Raw genomic sequence first — 17776 nt, forward strand, 5'->3', positions numbered from 1 at the left:
GAAAAAAAAAAAAAAGATAAAAAGACTTAAAGACCCTTTTCCTAGCTTATCCCTGAGGGGTATCCCCTAAATCTACAGGGGAAATAGCCAGTTAGGGTGTGACCCCAGCAGACATTCATCCGACCTTTCATTTTGAAATGACCTATGTTTCTCACTTAACACTATTCTGTCATAAAGAATAAAAAGCTAAATAGAATAATGCAGAATTTCTGCGAAACACAGTAGGCGCCTGTTTGACCCCCAAACTATTTAGCCGCGTTAAAAATTGCTCCACCAAATGCTAAAAATACATTTAAATTAAAAAAAAAAAAAAAAAAAAGTTTGGTAACAAAGTTGTATAAATGTAAGTGAGAGGGGATTCTGTCCCTAAGTGAAAACTATACGTTTGAAGACAGGGAAGAGAATTTTCACAGCACAAATGTCCTTCACAATCTTGGAGTACATATATTTATAGATATATATTTATATATGTCTAATGAAACAAAAATATTGTGAATTTCTTCATTTTTTTTTTTGTCTGCCTGGTGTGACTGCAAGAAAACTCACTTGTAAACGCGCCTTGGGGAAATGATAAGACATATCACAATATATACAGGATAAAACAGTTTAAATACACCCCACTGCAGCTCTCACTTGACCTCGTGGTTTATATTACATTTGGAAGATCCCAAAACCTGTTGTTTACATTTTTTTTGCCCTTACTTTTTGTTTGTTTTTTGTTTTTTTACTTTTTAATTTTCTTGTTTAAAATAACATATGTATAATCCCTTTTTTTTTATATCGATACACTATTTAGGTAACAGTCCAGATCTGAAGAAAGCCAAGCCCACTGAATTTTTCCAGGAGAATACTACTGGTCCTATGAGGTGTTTAGGACAGGCCTGGAGTACACCCCTTGGTAGTATGTGGGTTCCAGGGCTGAAGGTTCAATGTTCCCTCTCCCAGACATGGAGGGGCTGCCTAAAGGCATCCCTGGGAGTCCCCCTCCATAAGAGGAATACTGCTGAAGAGCCTGCTCATATGCTTTGAAGTCCAGTTTGTGCTGTTGCTCTGAAGATGACATTAAATTGTTGATGGAGAATGGATGGTTGAAGGAATAATGGGGGTCTCCCTTGAGGTGAATATGGGATTCATGGGCCAAGGAGTGAGTAGAGTGGTTCTGGTGGGAAGAAAGGGGAGAAGGACCTGCTGCAACCTGTGGTTTCATCTCCCCATTAGAACCATTGTGTTCCAAGGCTTGAGGGCTACTGGAAGGGTTGGACATGGAGGAGCTGCTGTCCATCTGGCTGGATTTGCCATGTACCCGCTGCAATGGAGACGATGGGCCAGAATGATCTTTCCTGCCATCTTGGTTGCCTTTCCCCCCTTGCGTTTTCTCGCACTTAAATCGCTTCTGCCTACGAAGATAGCAACCATTCTCAAACATGTTCCCGGAATCGGGGTGCAAGGTCCAGTAAGAGCCTTTGCCCGGCTTGTCTGGGGACCTGGCCACCTTAACAAAGCAGTCATTGAAGGACAGGGAGTGCCTGATGGAGTTCTGCCAGCGCTGCTGGTTTTGCCTGTAGTACGGGAAAAGGTCCATGATCCACTGGTAGATCTCACTGAGAGTCAGCATTTTGCTGGGCGCCTGCTGAATGGCCATGGTGATCAGTGAGATGTAGGAGTAAGGGGGTTTCGCGTGGGGGTAACTTCTCCGGAATGTCTTAGTGTCCCTTGCCCTGTTCATGTTGGACGACCCGTATGCCATGGGGCTCATACCCGGGTTCATACTGGAATAGGACAAACTGTTCATTGAGGCTTGTTGGGCTGACATAGCGTTCATATTGGAGGGGCTCAGAGCGGTGCCCATAGAGGGGACTCCAGACCCCATACCATTCATAGCACTGGCGGCTCCCGCTCCCATGCCAGACATACCACTAGGGCTCAGTCCCGCTCCCAAGCCTGAGTTGCCGTAAGACATATTAAAGGAACCTGCTGCTGTCATGTTGCTGCTGGAGCTCATGGGATTCATAGTCATGTAGGTATTCATGGAAGCCAAGCCCTGGGTCATGTTGCTGACCGGAACTGAAGAATAGGCCTGCAGGCACAAAAGTACAGAGAGTCAGGGTCGGGTCCCACATGAGAGTACAACAAAACCAATAATAAATAGTGCATTATAGCGCCATACCCAGTTGTACATCCCCAACCATGCGCCCCTTATATTGGATTGCCCTCATCATGTGGAGTTCCACGTCTCACTGGCCTCACTTATTTACTGTTGAGCTTGGAGAAAGCGCTCCTGATAAACACCCAGAGAAATATCCATACATATTACAATGGAAATAACTTTGGCGCAGGGTGATTGCACTGTAAGTGCAAGAGATCCCTTATCCAGATATTAATAGGCTACTGTTATACACATGGTTCTCTCCTTCTCTCCTTAGTACTTAGTAACCCATTCCCCACCTCTCTACACACTGCTCCTCATATATTCTCAGGGAAATTGGTATTAGTGGAGCAAAGTGCTGGGGGTGCATTCCTAATTCTTCTCAGCCGATCAAATCCTATTGTCAGTTTATTTGTCATTATTTTACCCTCACTTCCAGCTCTCTGCCTTACATAACATTGGGTGAAGGCGCAGTCCCCTAAACTTGAATATCTATCTATCTATCTATCTATCTATCTATCTATCTATCTATATATATATATATATATATATATATATATATATATATATATATTATATATATATATATTATATATGTCTGTGTGTGTGTTTCATTAGTTTTTTTTTGCGTTCGTGTTGTGTATATAATATGTATGTCCCAAATTACATTTATATACAGATGCTGCCCCATATTAAAGACAGATCTGGCCCCAATTAAAATGTATATACAATTCTTGGTCCAACTGAGATTTATATACAGTTCTTGGTCCAACTGAGATTTATATTTAGATCTTGCCCCAGGTGAGATTTATATTAAGATTTTGTTAAGCCATATTTATATACAGATTCTATTTCTATACAGATCTTGCCCCAAGTGTGATTTATACACAGCCGGGCTCAGATGACTCGGGAAGCATTTAGTTCGAGTTCATTGCGAGCAGTGCAGTGATTCTACAGGACAGCAGGAGCAGCAGCATTTAAAAGTCGTTAATTAGCCGTGTAATTGTGTGATTAGTGAGCACTGGGTCCGGTGGGCTTCACTTCTACATATGAATGCATTGGGCTTTGCAAGAGTCCTCTGTGCTCGGCAATATTAATCCTTCATGGCATGCGCCTCTATTAAAAGACACAATTAAAGTTAACTAAATAAAACGGGATCCTTGGCAGTGTAACAAATTCACTGGGCGTGATACATCGACAACCCTCTATACACTAATAAAAATCCATGTAACAGAACTGGGAATGGTTTTGCCTTTTTTGATGTATTTTATGTGATTTTAAATTGCTCATTTGCAGCCTTAAATGAGTGCAAAAAGTATTTTCCCCACACTTCTTACTGGCTCTAAATATGATTTCAGGTACAAAGCAATCAGCAGGGCGCTAATGTTTCCTTGTGTATCTAATTTCCCCCAGCTCCCTGGAACAATCCATATCTCCATATAATGCCACAGAATCTCATAGCGCCTCATTGTTCTGCCATTCTGTACAATACAATGGGACACTTTGACTGCAGATGTGCAAGTTTAATAGCAATTGTTCAATTCAGTGTTAATTTGGATCTAGAATTTCCCATTGTATTCCACTGGATAAGAACGCTTCTTAGGTTTCACATTGTACCCTGCTCAGGGGCTTGATGAACCCCTTGGTTATTAACTTGAATTAATAAGAGGATGGAATCTTATAAAATATGATGTGCCCCTATAGAGACATTGCAAGCATATACTAGTTATTTTATACCTTAATCTATAAAATAGATGAGAGGTATATAAATAGTGTGCAGTGCAAGTGTGCGTATAAATTATATAAATACACCCTGTATATGTGTCTATTTAAGTATATATTGTAATATATGGACAAACAATCCCTGTTTTGTTTAAAGGGTAAAGCATTTTTCAGTAGCAGTATGCACAAAAGTCTATGTCTTAAATATATTGATAATGGGTTGAGTGCAGAGGACTCTTGTATTTGTCTATTTAAGATATTGAAAGTGTATGGGACAGCAAATAAGTTTTACATACGTTCAGGTTAAAGGGCATGTAAACCCCAAAATTCTAATTTTGCCAAAGAAGAGAAAATGTCATTCTTAGCAACTTTCCAATTCAATAAACACTTTCTTTCTCTCGATATATAGATTTTTTAAATTACAAATTGTATATTGCAAAGTTGCTCAGAACAAGAGATGTTTTCCTTAGGCAAATGTTTATTTTTTGGGTTGACATTCGTTTTATCGTCCCCTGTCTGAAGTCAACAAGCCCAGAGTGATTCACAAATATCCACCTGAAGGATCTGAGGGGCAGACAGATCAAGTCTAGAGTAATGTTAAGATTATTATCGAGGCATCTCAGGTGTCAGTAGAACCAATCCTGACCATAAAGGAGAGCCGTGGAGTACAATGTGGATTTAATTGGATTACATGGTGTAACTTCATGCAGAAAAGAAGGAAGTGCGAGTTATTGTGACAGAGTGAGACGGCGGTTGTGACTGTGTGTTTCTACTTCTCCTGAGCGCGATCAACAGGTTCCACTGGGTCTATCTTGTTTTACAGAACTTATTTCAGTTCCTCAATAAACGAGGGAACTATATACTACGAGGCTGATCTGATTTGGGAGATGTGTTTATAGTAAAGCTCATTACAGGACTGTATTAGTGAGATATGCCCCTGTTTCCTTTCTTACCAAGGGGCCAGCGGTTCGAGCTACAACTAAGAGAGCCTTGAGAACCCTCTAGGGGACAAACTTTCAATTGCTCTGTGTTATTCTTACCTTGTGGAACTGGTTCCACCTCTCACTTTCTCCCGTGCCTGAGGGCGCAGTAAGGAAGCAGTGACACGCTCCTCACACTAGCCCAGGCGGCTCACATGGGTAACAGCTGGTAAGCAGCAGCCCCGACCCCAACCCTACTCGCCACACACTGGAAATAGCGCATTGATTCCGTGTCTTACCTCCTGGGTGTCCTGGTAATAGTTGCTCCAATCTGTCGTCTCATGTCCTTCCATTTTGACAATTCCTAACATCCTGGATGGCAAGTGCCCGAGAGAATCATTCAGCCAGCGAGTCGTTGGAGCGGCAGGGAAAGAAGAGACAGCGCGGGGGGCGCTGCCAGTTTAGCAGGAGAGTCCCCGGGAGGTGCAGTGCCAGGGCAAAGCTGATGTGGATCTGGCGGCTGGGAAGGGACTTCCCTCCTTTCCCCTCTCTCCTCCTCTTCTTCCCTCCCTCCTCAACTCCTTGCCTCCATTCGCTACTGGCAGCAAAGTCCCAGCTACACAAAGTCCCAGCTACACCTGCCTCGTACCCACACACACATTCACCCACTGCACAAGCCTGGCCGGCCAGGGAGGCTCCAGGTATACTAGTGTCCCCGTGGCCCCGCCCTTCAATGGAGAACGCACCTATGGGAGCGCAGCCATGCAAGTCCCCTCCCCTCAGCGCTCAGGGGCAATTAAACGCTGGCACTTTGCGGGCCACGCTACCGCCCGGAGGGTTTCTCAGGAACTGTATCTCAACGCCGGTACCAAATACTGGGGAAAGATCTCCCAAGCGGGGACACACGAATCATATTAGTAAAAACAAATCAAACAGAACTGTATATATATGATCTACCTGCACTGCGTCTGCTAATGGCCAAATATTTGGCAAGACAACAACAATTACGCTTAACTGTTTTCATGTGTTTTTTTTTGTTGCATATCTTATTTTGATCGAATCAGTTTTAATTCATATGAAAATGATGTTAAAATAAATAGAACCCAAAACAGCAGCATTATTATAAAATCAACCCTTAATGGAACACAAGCAGAATTATATATAGAATAATACTCAACCTCTTGAGCACATCAGAAGTCCCAACAGATTTCCATGAATAAGACCCAGGCCAAGTGCTAATATGGAACTAGTAGCAGACCCCAATATAGTTATTTAAAACAATGCATTTTTTAATAAAGCAAGTAACACAACAAAGAACCAATTATAAAAGATAACTATCGTTATAAATGTTACAGTGTACTCAGTGTAATACAGATATAATGGCCATTGTATAGCTGTAATAGGGAATAGCCGAGGAGTGTATCATTGCAGCAGACACACACACTGCATTAATATTAAATTGTTTCTCCATGCAAAGTCCCAACTGTTCCCTATCTCTGGAATGCCAGTGTATGCAAATAGTGACTTGGATCCAGTGGGGAAGCCCGGGCACAATATTAGCAGCTTTGCATATTTAGACACTAATTGCAACATTACTTGTGTCAACTCCAGCGGCAAATGCAAATGTTTTTTTTCCTACTCAGTGCAGACCTTCTGATTGTTATCTGATGAACTGTGCTTTTTAATATTATAACCAACAGTGCTAGGAATATAGACGCAAATAATGTCACAGACATGCTCCCTATCCGCTCAACACATACCTATAAATATATGTGTGTGTGTGTGTGTGTGTGTGTGTGTGTGTGCATATGTGTGTATATATATATATATATATATATATATATATATTTATATTACACAATTAAAAAGCAAGTTGACGTTATTTTCCCAGTTGCAGTGACCCCCAAAAATTTAAAAAACAAATAAAAACACCGAATTCTTTGTTTTCTTCAATGCTTGGCACTGCCAGGACACACACATGTAAGAACACACAGACACACAATGAATGCAGTACATAAAGTCTGACACATGTATACGCAGGTAAATGACACCCACATACTGAAAATAACCTACACACTGCCAGTACTGTGATAAAACAAGTGCATACAGTAACATACATTCTACCAGTTAGGTCAGGTGATACACACAGGTACATACTGTAACATACACACTGCAAGTCAGTACTCAGTACTCAGTACTATATGAATATCCTGCCTAGAAGAGAGAAGAATATTGTTCGACTTCTAAGAGTCATTAGGATTTGTACATCAGAGGAGCCGATAAAAACAGCGGTTAAATATTAACTGGAAGGGAACTATCAGCTCATTAACCCATTCCTTCCAATGTTTTCCGGGGCAAAAATGGAAACTGAGTAATTTATGTATTTTGTATGTATACTATATTGTCTAAATGCTGCCAGGAACCTCTGTGCAGCCTCTCCTCGTATTTAAGTGTAATAAATTCCCAGCATAAGCAGTGTATGTGGAAGCAAAAGTATATACTGATATTACTATACTTGAGCATGGGACCGAAGCAAGTAGGGTATGTTATAGCGATTTCAAATAATAAAAAAAAGGATTAATTCGTATAAGTATGGGGACACTGATTCTCCTACAGCTGGTTGGAAGAGCTAAGGGATATTATCCAAACAAAGACTATTTAATAGTCTGTTCTGTTGTATCTGGACAGGGGAGGATGAGTATCTTGTTTGTATTTGGGAAGGGGAAGTTAGTAAGTGAATGGACTGAATTACAGCAGAAATGAATACTTAGTAATTTCCTGAATTTAGAAAAACTCACCAAAATCCATGCAGTAGGAAAATTATCTGGATTTGGAAATTAATGTTTTAGTAACCCCCCCTACAATATTTGGAAAATAATATTTAGTAACTCACCTAGATTTGGCAATATATATTTGGCAACTTGTTCAGTACAGGATTTGCAAAGGAACGTTTGGTAACCCTTCTGTTCAGTACTAGAGAAAGAATAGTAACCCCATTTGGGTAGGACGTTTTAATGATAAAATCTGCGAAAGAATATTAAGCAAAACCCCTGAATAAAAACATAACTCACCTTTACATTATAATATTTAGTAACTCCACTGCAAATAAAAAGGGAAGACTGTCATTTCACTGAACAAAATTTAGGAGGTAATCCTTTTTACTCTCCTGGAGAAACATTATTTGGTAAGGAATAGCTAGATACTCACATGGCTCTGTACTGTATTTGGGAATAGTAAATTTTAACTCCTCTGGTTCTGCACAGTATTTGGGAATTCTTTTTCAGTAACTCACCTGACAGTACAGTTTTTGGGGAGGAATACTTCTCCCAGCTTTGTACATAAAATGAACTACCCTTGCACTATAAAGAATTTGGCAACAAATACTTAGTAACTATTCTACAAAGAAATTAGCAACAAATACTTAGTAACACTATTCTAGAAAGAATTTAGCAACAAAAACTTAGTAACACTATTCTAGAAAGAATTTAGCAACACATACATAGTAACACTATTCTAGAAAGAATTTAGCAACAAATACTTAGTAACACTCCTGGCTCTGTATAGAATTTGAGAAAGGATACTTAGTAACTCTCTACAGAACTAATCTAGCTGCGGAAAGTGTAACTTTGTACAGAATTTTGGATGAAATACTTTGGTATGCACTTGGCTCTGCACAGAATTTGGAGAGAAATATTTTGCAGCACAATGGATTGGAAAAAAACCTCTAAATTTGGAAATGGATACTTTGGAAATGTATATTATCAAACATCCCATATATCTGCAGAGAAAGTGCAAAGAGCATTCAATCTGTGCATTTATGAATTAGTGTGTTTTCATGCATGGCTGGGTAGGTAAGAAAAAATGCATTAAGAAAAAATGCCAAAAATGTGCCTTTTTTTGTCAACAAAGAAAACTATTGTCTTCATGACAAAAAAAAAGTATGATAGAAAACAAGACTATTAAACACCTGTTGACCACTGTCCTAAGAGTATGGGCAGGGAATGCACAGTAACGTTCTTTTATTTGGGAAACTATGCATAGTAAGTCTCATTTATTTGCTCAGGGGAGGCTAAGGATCTACTGCGTGTTTGCAAAGGAATGCTTAGTAACTCCCATGCATTTGCATAAGGAATGCTTAGTAACCCTTCTGTATCTGATCAAGAAGAATCAGTCAATTCCCTATACCTTAGAACAGTGATCCCCAACCAGTAGCTCATGAGCAACATGTTGCTCTCCAACCCCTTGGATGTTGCTCCCAGTGGCCTCAAACCAGGAGCTTATTTTTGAATCCCAGGCTTGGAGGCAAGTTTTAGTTGCATAAAAACTAGGTGCACTGCCAAAAAGAGCCTCAATGTAGGCTGACAATCCACATAGGGGCTACCAAATGGCCAATCACAGCACTTATTTGGCACCCCAAGAACATTTTTCATGCTAGTGTTGCTCCCCAACTCCTTTTACTCCTGAATGTTGCTCACAGGTTCAAAAGGTTGGGGATCCCTGGCTTAGAAGAAATGCTCAGATATTTGGGTGCAGCAAATGTTCTGTAACTCTCCAATATTGTAGAAGAAATATATTTAAAAAATATATTTGCACAGGGAAGACACTGTATCTGCCTCTGTTTGGCAAGTAATGCTCAGTAACTGTCATTCTTTTGCACCATTCGAAAATAAATGCTAAACTTGTTTATTTGGGGATCATGTATTGGAATGTTGGAGGCTTAGTAGGTGTCCTCTGTTTAGGAAGGAATGCTTAGTAACGTGTGCTTTAAGCAGGGGTTGCTTAGTATGCCTTTTGTATTCTAACATGCAGTTTGTATTCAGAGCAATAGTGCTAGCACAGTTATCAAAGTGATCATACTATATAGTAATTTATAGTATTTTTTTTTCTTTTGCACCATTGTAACATCCCATGCATCTAAGCAGGAGTAGGGCTGTCCCATGGCTCTCCAAATATAGGAAGCAATTTAAAGTGGCTGGGGCCAGAATGACAATTTTCTTTTAAAAGTTAATCACAATATTTAATATTTTCTTTTTCTTCTGACACCTTTCAAATGGGGATCACTAAAAAAAAGCCTCTAATTCAAATAAATGCATGGTTGCTAGGGTAATTTAGATCCTAGCAAGCAGATTGCTTAAATTGCACATCGATGAGCTACTGAATAAAAAGCTAGAAATCAAAGAACTACAAATAATAAAAAAACTGCTTTTTTAATGTAAGGTCGCAACTGATGCTATGGGGTTGTTCACCTTTAAATTGACTTTTAGTATGATATAGAGAGTGATTTTCTGAGACAATTTGCAATTGGTTTTCATTTATGATCTTTTGAGCTATTTAGCTTTTTATTCAGCAGCTCTCCAGTTTGCAACCTGGTTGCTAGGATCCAAATTATCCTAGCAACCATGCATTGCTTTGAATAAAAGACTGGATTACAGGAGAGGGCCTGAATAGAAAGATGAGTGATAAAAAGTAGCAATAACAATACATTTGTAGCCTTATAGATCATTTGTTGTTTAAATGGAGTCTGTGACCCCCATTTGAAAGCTGGAGAGAGAAGAAGGCAAAGAATTAAAAAAAACTATACAGAATACATAATGTAGACCAATTGTTGCTTGTAAGCTGCTTAGCATTGGTCATTTTATAACATACTAAAAGTTAACTTGAAGATGAACCACCCCTTTAACCAACTACATGAGTCTTGATTAGCTTATGTAAGGCAGCATACATACAGTAGCAGACCCAGTCAACTTCCACCAACACATCAGATAACTGATTCCCAATGTGTCTGTACACATCAGTACAGACCGTGCCTCTGCCTAGCTTGTTCAATGGAGAGAAGAAATCTATATGGGAGAAGGTACTGGGCCTATGGTTATTAAATCAAACAAATACATAAATGTTATAACAGCACAGCCTAGGGGTAATTTAATGCAAGACATTGAAGGCAGTCACAGTTTTAGCTAGGTGTTTTCTGGGCCTAAAGTGAACATTTTATTGCAAAGTTTTACACAGTAGACTTTATAAGAGCACAGTTCAGCAGTGACGGGGCCTGTGGCTGCAGATTTTGCTTGTGACAAAAAGAAAAAAAAACGGTCTTAAATACAACTGAGTGACATCCCATGACAGCCAAAGTGCATTGATAGGGCACTGAAAACTATAGTTGATCCATAGAAACAATGATAAAGATAATTGATTTATAGATTATTATCATGCAATCCCTTTGTGCCCGTGGCTAGCTACTGCTTTAATCCCATCTAAACTTTCTGGCGGTTTCCCACACCAGGAGCCTAAATCCCTGGGAAGTTCTTCTAAACACTCTATTTGCATTGCAAACCCTCTGTCAGCAATGTGTCAGCAATGTGGCCAAAGAAAAGGAGCTTTTATGAAATGGCATGCTGTAACATTTACAATTTGGTACATTAGCAGACACATAATTCATGTATGTGCTCTGTTCCACAGAAACATTTGCTTTGGGTTCTCCAAGGGGCCCGTAACAACAACTATTTATAGGGGAATATATATATTAAAGAGTTCAGAAGCAATCCTTGACAAGATACTCAAAGAAACAGCAGAAACCAATAACACAAGATTTCCATACACTTATATCATATATTTCCATTGAAATACAATTACTTTTACCTTCCACTCGGGTCATGAATATGCAGTATTTAAAGGGGGATCCCTATTGAGTTAACTTTTTAGTATGATGCAGTCTAAAATCATAGACTCACAGAGCAATATTTCTTTGGCTATTGGGACAGTGACCCTAATTTGAAAACTGTGAAGAATTAAGGCAAAATATTCAAAAACTTTTAAAAATAAACAATGAAGACTATAACATACTAAAAGTTAACTTAAAGGTGAACCACCCCTTTATACTGTAGATCAGTTTACAGCATTGGTAGCAGAGCCTGAACGGGTGGGTGTTTTTTATGCACCAGATAAAACATATGCCTCCAGCCATAGTAGATAAGCAAATATACAATGATAAAATCAGGACCCCTGCTTCAAAGAAATAACAGAAACAAAAGTAACATTAAGGGTAAGGACACACTGGACGATTTGTCGCCAACGTTTTTAAAAAGTAAATCGCGGCGACAAGACGATCGTCTTTTTTGAACAGACGATTCACAGCGACTATTGGCACAGAGCGATTTGTATCCCATTACTCTGTGCGGTACGTGCTCCACCCAAACCGGAAACGGTTTGTGCTTCCCGCTGTAACCTGGCGTCTTTACGTGCTTGCGTTCTTGCGTCATTGCGTTCGCATTGTAATTTGAATACAATTGCTGCTACTTATCTGCATGTGTGTGCGTGTCTAGGAGATTTCAGTGCTTTTCTAAGTACATGCTATTTCTGATAAATCACTCGGAAAAGGGTCTCAGTGCGTTTTGGAGCTACAGGCGATTCACAAAAGCGCTGTGGGCACAGGAGCTGGCGTCTTTCATTTGGTTTTGTTCAGAGACAAAACGAGCGATATGTCGCCGCGATTTGCTTTTTAAAAACATTGGCGACAAATCGTCCAGTGTGTCCTTACCCTAAAAATGTTTTTTTGGTAATTGCTTTAAACATAAATGATAAAATAAAGCCGACGGGATACACAATATATTCTCTTGCAGAGAGGCTATAGGAACTGCTGCTACAGGTAGTGATGCTTTTCAGAGCAAAATACTTTCACCTCTTTGCTGCTTGAAATACAGTATGTGAACATGTCACATTAGTTATTGACGGCACCAGTCAATGGTTTCTTGGGTAAAAATGCCTTTATTAGGACATGGGCTCTGACCCCAAACAATTGGCTGGGGTCAGAGCCCATGTCCTAATAAAGGCATTTTAACCAAAGAAACCATTGACTGGTGCCGTCAATAACTAATGTGGTCTAATTGAACGGATTGAAGGTGGAAACCGTTAGACGTGCATCAGATTAAAGTGATTTGGTGGTGAAGGGTGCTGACTGTGAAACCTGTGAAACAGAGAACATGTGCCATAACCCTAAGAAAGCATGGTAAATTAGGAGATGGACAGACAGAAGGCAGGCATAGATAAACAGACAGATTCCAATGATCAATAGAGAGATAAATAATAAACATTAGTGTGCACATGCAAATGTGGATGTTTCTTCCCAAACTCCAAAAACACAGGCAGGTTAATTGGCCCCTGATAAAACTGACCCTACATTCAATGAATGTGATAGAGACCTTATACTGAGGCAGGGACTGATGTGATCGATGCATAATCTCTGTAAAGTGCAGGACAGTATGCTGGTGCTTTATAAATAGAGAGCATGAACTAAGTGGTAGGAATGTGAGCAGATCACTGACCTCAAAGTTATGAAAATTCTAGTTCAAATCAGTCCAACCCAGCCCCTCACACACACACTACTTGCTCTAAGGTTACAAAGTTGCTCTCAGTTTCCCCCCTTTCTCACTCTTCAGCTGTAAAGGCATTGGAGATTTGTTGATTTTTCATGGCAGGAGACATGTACAAGCCAAAAAAATTATATAGTCCCAGCGCCTCCTGCTGCTCAGCAAAAAAGTCTAAACACTTTTCTTTCATTGCCTTCCTCCGCCAAAGAGAATTTATGTGACCCTTTCACAGCAGAAAAGAGCAAGCTGTGGCCTTCTTGATTTAGTTAGCCTACAACTCCCAGAAACCCATGGCAGCCAATTCTGGGAATTTTAGTTCAATCAAAGTGTGAAGGCTACAAGTTGTGCTTTCCTGATTTACAAACAATTACAGAGAAAAGGTTTTGGCAGTAATATTACATTTTTTTTGCATTAAAACAGTTATTGGACAAGTCCAATGGTAAAAACAGGCCAAATGTATCCGACCTATACCATGCAATGGGCTGAACACAATGCAACCACCTTTCAATTGTTTGGGCCGACAGCCCAAAGCATTAGAACAGCAGGAAGGGAAGAGAAACTTCCTTATCTGTCAATGCAACATAAACTGGTAAATGCCGACTGATGAACCAATGATATTCATGGTACACGTTGATATTAGTCAGCAACATCGGGACACCACATACATACAGAAAATCATTCTATTTTATCAGTACATGTATGACCAGCTTTAGGCTAATGTTACATGGGCGGATTCTCAGATGTCTTTTTTCTTCTGAAGGAGATCCCTCCCTGACTGCTTTCCATAGCTCTGTCTACTATGGGAGCAGTGTGGAAATGCAGTTGTGAACACAGCTGGTCGTAAGTGCAGTGCTCACAGCTTCACATTTGCACAGTTCCCACTGAAGTCAATGGGAAAGCTGTCCCTGGTGCTTTGCGTGACATTAGCCTAAATGCTATTAAAGGACAAGAAAAGTAAAACTATAGAAGTAGCTAGAAATGTTGTACATTATGTTTTGAGCTTCTGTGCCAGCTCAAGGCAACCACCGCCCTTTAGCAGGGAAGATCTGTGTCTCCAAAGATGCCCCAGTAGCTCCCCATCTCCTTTTCTGCTGATTCCCTGCACATGCTCCATGGTGCTGCCAGTTACTGAGCTTCGGGGCCGACTCAAAATATACAGTACATATAGAATATTAATGTCACAATATAAGGCTAATAAATATGGATAATTACTACATGGCAGCACATAAACCAGTGCAATTAGCATAAGAATTTAATATTCGGCCGTGTAGCATCAGCTTATATTACAGGCCAACATAATTTTCTGCTTGATAATTTGTGACAACCCTTAGGCTACCTTTCTTAACAGCTGCTCAGAACCCACTGAGCATGTGAGTGTAGCAGACACTTTCCAAGATGGTGACCCCCTGTGACAAGTTTGAAGTCCTGAATCATTGCTGCTATTGACAAGCTGAAACTTTAGACTGGTGCAATAAGTTCAGTATATAAAACATGGCATTTTTCTGGCCATTAATTCAAAGACAGCAATGGTACGAAAGTTATGTCTGACAAATACTGGTGATAATCTCCCATAGCGCAGGAGTAGACGCATTCAGTTTTTTTCAATGGGGCTGTACTCACACAGGCGCATGTAGGCGCCGAACGCAGGAAAAATTCAGCATGTTGCGTCTCAACCTGCGTTCGGCGCCTACATGCGCCTGTGTGAGTACAGCCCCATTGAATAAAACTGAATGTGTCTACTCCTGCGCTCCCCTACGGTTGAACGCGTAAAAATGGAACGCAGTGGAGTGCAGCTTCAAACGCTCATCTGTAAGAGCCCTTAAAGATAGTGAAAAAAATGAGATTCTGCTATGAAATTTTGGAAGTGCTCAAAGGGGTTATAAAATAAGGGCTACGTAAAAATGCCAATTAAATGCCCTCATCTATTTATTTGCTTTTCCTGTTATCTATCTAGTTAGAGATCTGTTTTATTTACTGCTGAAGGCAACAATTAGGTTAAGAAAAGCCTCATTTAACAATTACAAATCACAGTGGTTTTTAAAAGCTATAGGTTCATGGCCAGGTCCCCACCAGACAAGATCTGATAAGGCTGAAAGGCTCTTTCGTTCCACTGAACATCTGTTTAATTACTCAGAAGAAAGACGTTTTATTGAATGCATCGTTTTACTAGGGACTTGCATAGAGCACTATCAAGCAAACAAGTAAGGAAATATGGACATTTTGCATTGTTATTTATTTTATGATAGTCTCAGGTAAATGTTGCGGCAAAAACTTTTAGAAAATTTTGATTAAAACCTGTTTTAGATAAAAAGCTTTAACAGACACCTGCCCCAATGATAACTACACCTGCCTGAGCCTGTAGATCCTTAAAAGAACAGTTCAGTGTAAAAATAAAAACTGGTTAAATAGGTAGGCTGTGCAAAATAAAAAATATAATAAAAAAAGTTTCTAATATAGTTAGTTAGCCAGAAATGTAATCTATAAAGGCTGGAATGAGTGGATATCTAACATAACACTACTTCATGCTTTTTAGCTCTCTAACTCTGAGTTAGTCAGCGACTTTATGGGGGGGCCACATGGGACTTAACTGCTCAGTGAGTTTGCAATTGATCCTCAGAATTCAGCTCAGATTCAAAAGCAACAGTAATGATCCATATGACCCCTCCTCAAGTTCCTCAAGCCCTTGAGAAAGTCGTATAAGACGAAACGCGTCGGGCAGGTACGTCATCAGCAGGAGCCCAGGGAACACGAGGCGGGAATACGCCGGCTAAATATCATCTTTACAAACCGCATGTGAGACCCAGGGAACCAGAGAGACGGTGACTTTTAACTATTTATGCGTATTTTACTAAGAACATTGTGAGTGCAATTTTAATCGTTCTGTGACCAAATAAATTTTCTTTACGGTTTTACACTATGTCGAGTACCTCTTTATAGAACCATAGGACCTGGAAAGGTTAGACCATCGACCCATTGAAGTATTATTATAACGCAACTATTCCGTTTAAACGTTTGTAAGTACCCCACCATTGATTCTTCACACATCGCATGCTGGGAAGTGGCGTTGCAGAAAGTGCACAGTGTGGATGAGCAGAGGGTTAAAGGCACCTATATAAGATCTTAGTTTTGCCTATGCACTAAGCGGTGTGTCATACCATAAAAAGTACTACACTATATTACTATTTTTTTCATTCTCCCCTTGTCCAAAACTTCGTGCCACGAGCGCTGGTTTCCTCTACAATTCTGACAAATACCGATTGCAAGTCTGAAGGAGAACAGACATTTCTGAAACCGGCAGAAGAAGCAGACTATTCAAGACCTTAATATATCCTTTTGTGACCTCCTCAAGTTACTGCCTGGTAACCAATCAGTGGAAACCAAGTGAGCTGCAAAGCAGGAAGTAGTGTTCTGGCTATTATGCTAGACATTCAGTCACTCCAGCCTTTATACATTACATTTTTTGCTAACTATCTATATTAGAAACATGTTTTGTTTTATCTATTTACCCAGTTTTTATTTTTCCACTGAACAATTCCTTTAAGGTGACCTTTTTGGCTTATTGACCCATGCATGGGGCCCTCTGATGTGCTTGCCCCACCAATATCTGTCCAAAAATCGTGCAGATATAGATTCGGCAGGTTTAAAAAATGTGCTGGGACAAGGACCGGATGGGCTCATTGATATGGTCAGCATCTTGGTGACCTGTGTTTACTGTCACTGTGGTCTAATTGTTTGACCCAAAGATTTGATCAGACCATACCTCCAGGTGGGCATATCGGGGAAATATCTGCTTGTTTGGTGACCTTGCCAAACTATCCTTGAATGTATGAGTAGCTTTTGTAATAAAAACAGCCTGACATAACCAACAGGGGCTCCAGTTGGCAGGTCTGGCAATACCAAAAACTGGACCCACCACCTGCCTGAACCAGTAACTCCACTTTGTGATAATAACACTCTGAAAGCTACAAAACTCACTGTGTCTTACTCTTACACCCCTTAATGACTCTGCATAGCACTGAAAACATGTAGTATTCAATAATCGCTTGGTAGGAGGAGAAAAATGTACCCCTCCTTGGGGAGGATTACAGGATGTGTCCCAGCTGGAATTTATGGTGGATAATGTCCACCAAGGATACAACCGTATGCACTTAAAGGGACAGTATACTCTTTTTTCAATGAGTAAAGCTTGTGCTGAACATAGGTTTAACTATTTTTTTAACTACGTTTTAATGAGGAAATATCTATGATTTTTGTTATTCCTGCACTAAACGAAGCAAAATCTCAAATTTAACCTAATGCCACATTCTACTCTCTGTGCTGCCAAGCAAGGTAAAAATAAATCACTGATTATAAACAAACCCCTCACTTCCCCAGGCTACAGACTGTAAAGGCTGCAAAAAAGCATTTAAAGGAGAAGGAAAGGCAATATTTACTTGGGGGTGCCAAATGTTAGGCACCCCCAAGTGATTATATAAACTTACCTCACACCATGGGCCGTTGTTCCTATCAGGAGAAAACTACACAGGTCCGGGGGATCTTCCAGCGAGCACCACGGAGCTAGCTTCCAGCTTCTTCTTTCTTTGCGTGGGTGCGCATGCGCAGTAGCGCGAAAATTTTAAAGTAGA

The 17776-nt window shown here is 40.1% G+C and overlaps 1 protein-coding gene across 2 annotated transcripts; it reads right to left on the minus strand.

The window, feature by feature from the left end:
* Nucleotides 1-712: 712 nt before the first annotated feature.
* foxa1.L (forkhead box A1 L homeolog) lies at nucleotides 713-5489 on the minus strand. 2 transcript variants are annotated; one of them, NM_001105271.1, is given in 2 exon segments: nucleotides 713-2077; nucleotides 5088-5447. In NM_001105271.1, coding segments are annotated over 2 exon segments (603 nt in total). In that variant the 5' UTR covers nucleotides 5160-5447; the 3' UTR covers nucleotides 713-1546.
* Between the last annotated feature and the right edge of the window lie 12287 nt (nucleotides 5490-17776).

This window comes from Xenopus laevis, chromosome 8L (assembly GCF_017654675.1).
Source record: "Xenopus laevis strain J_2021 chromosome 8L, Xenopus_laevis_v10.1, whole genome shotgun sequence".
NCBI lineage: Eukaryota > Metazoa > Chordata > Amphibia > Anura > Pipidae > Xenopus > Xenopus laevis.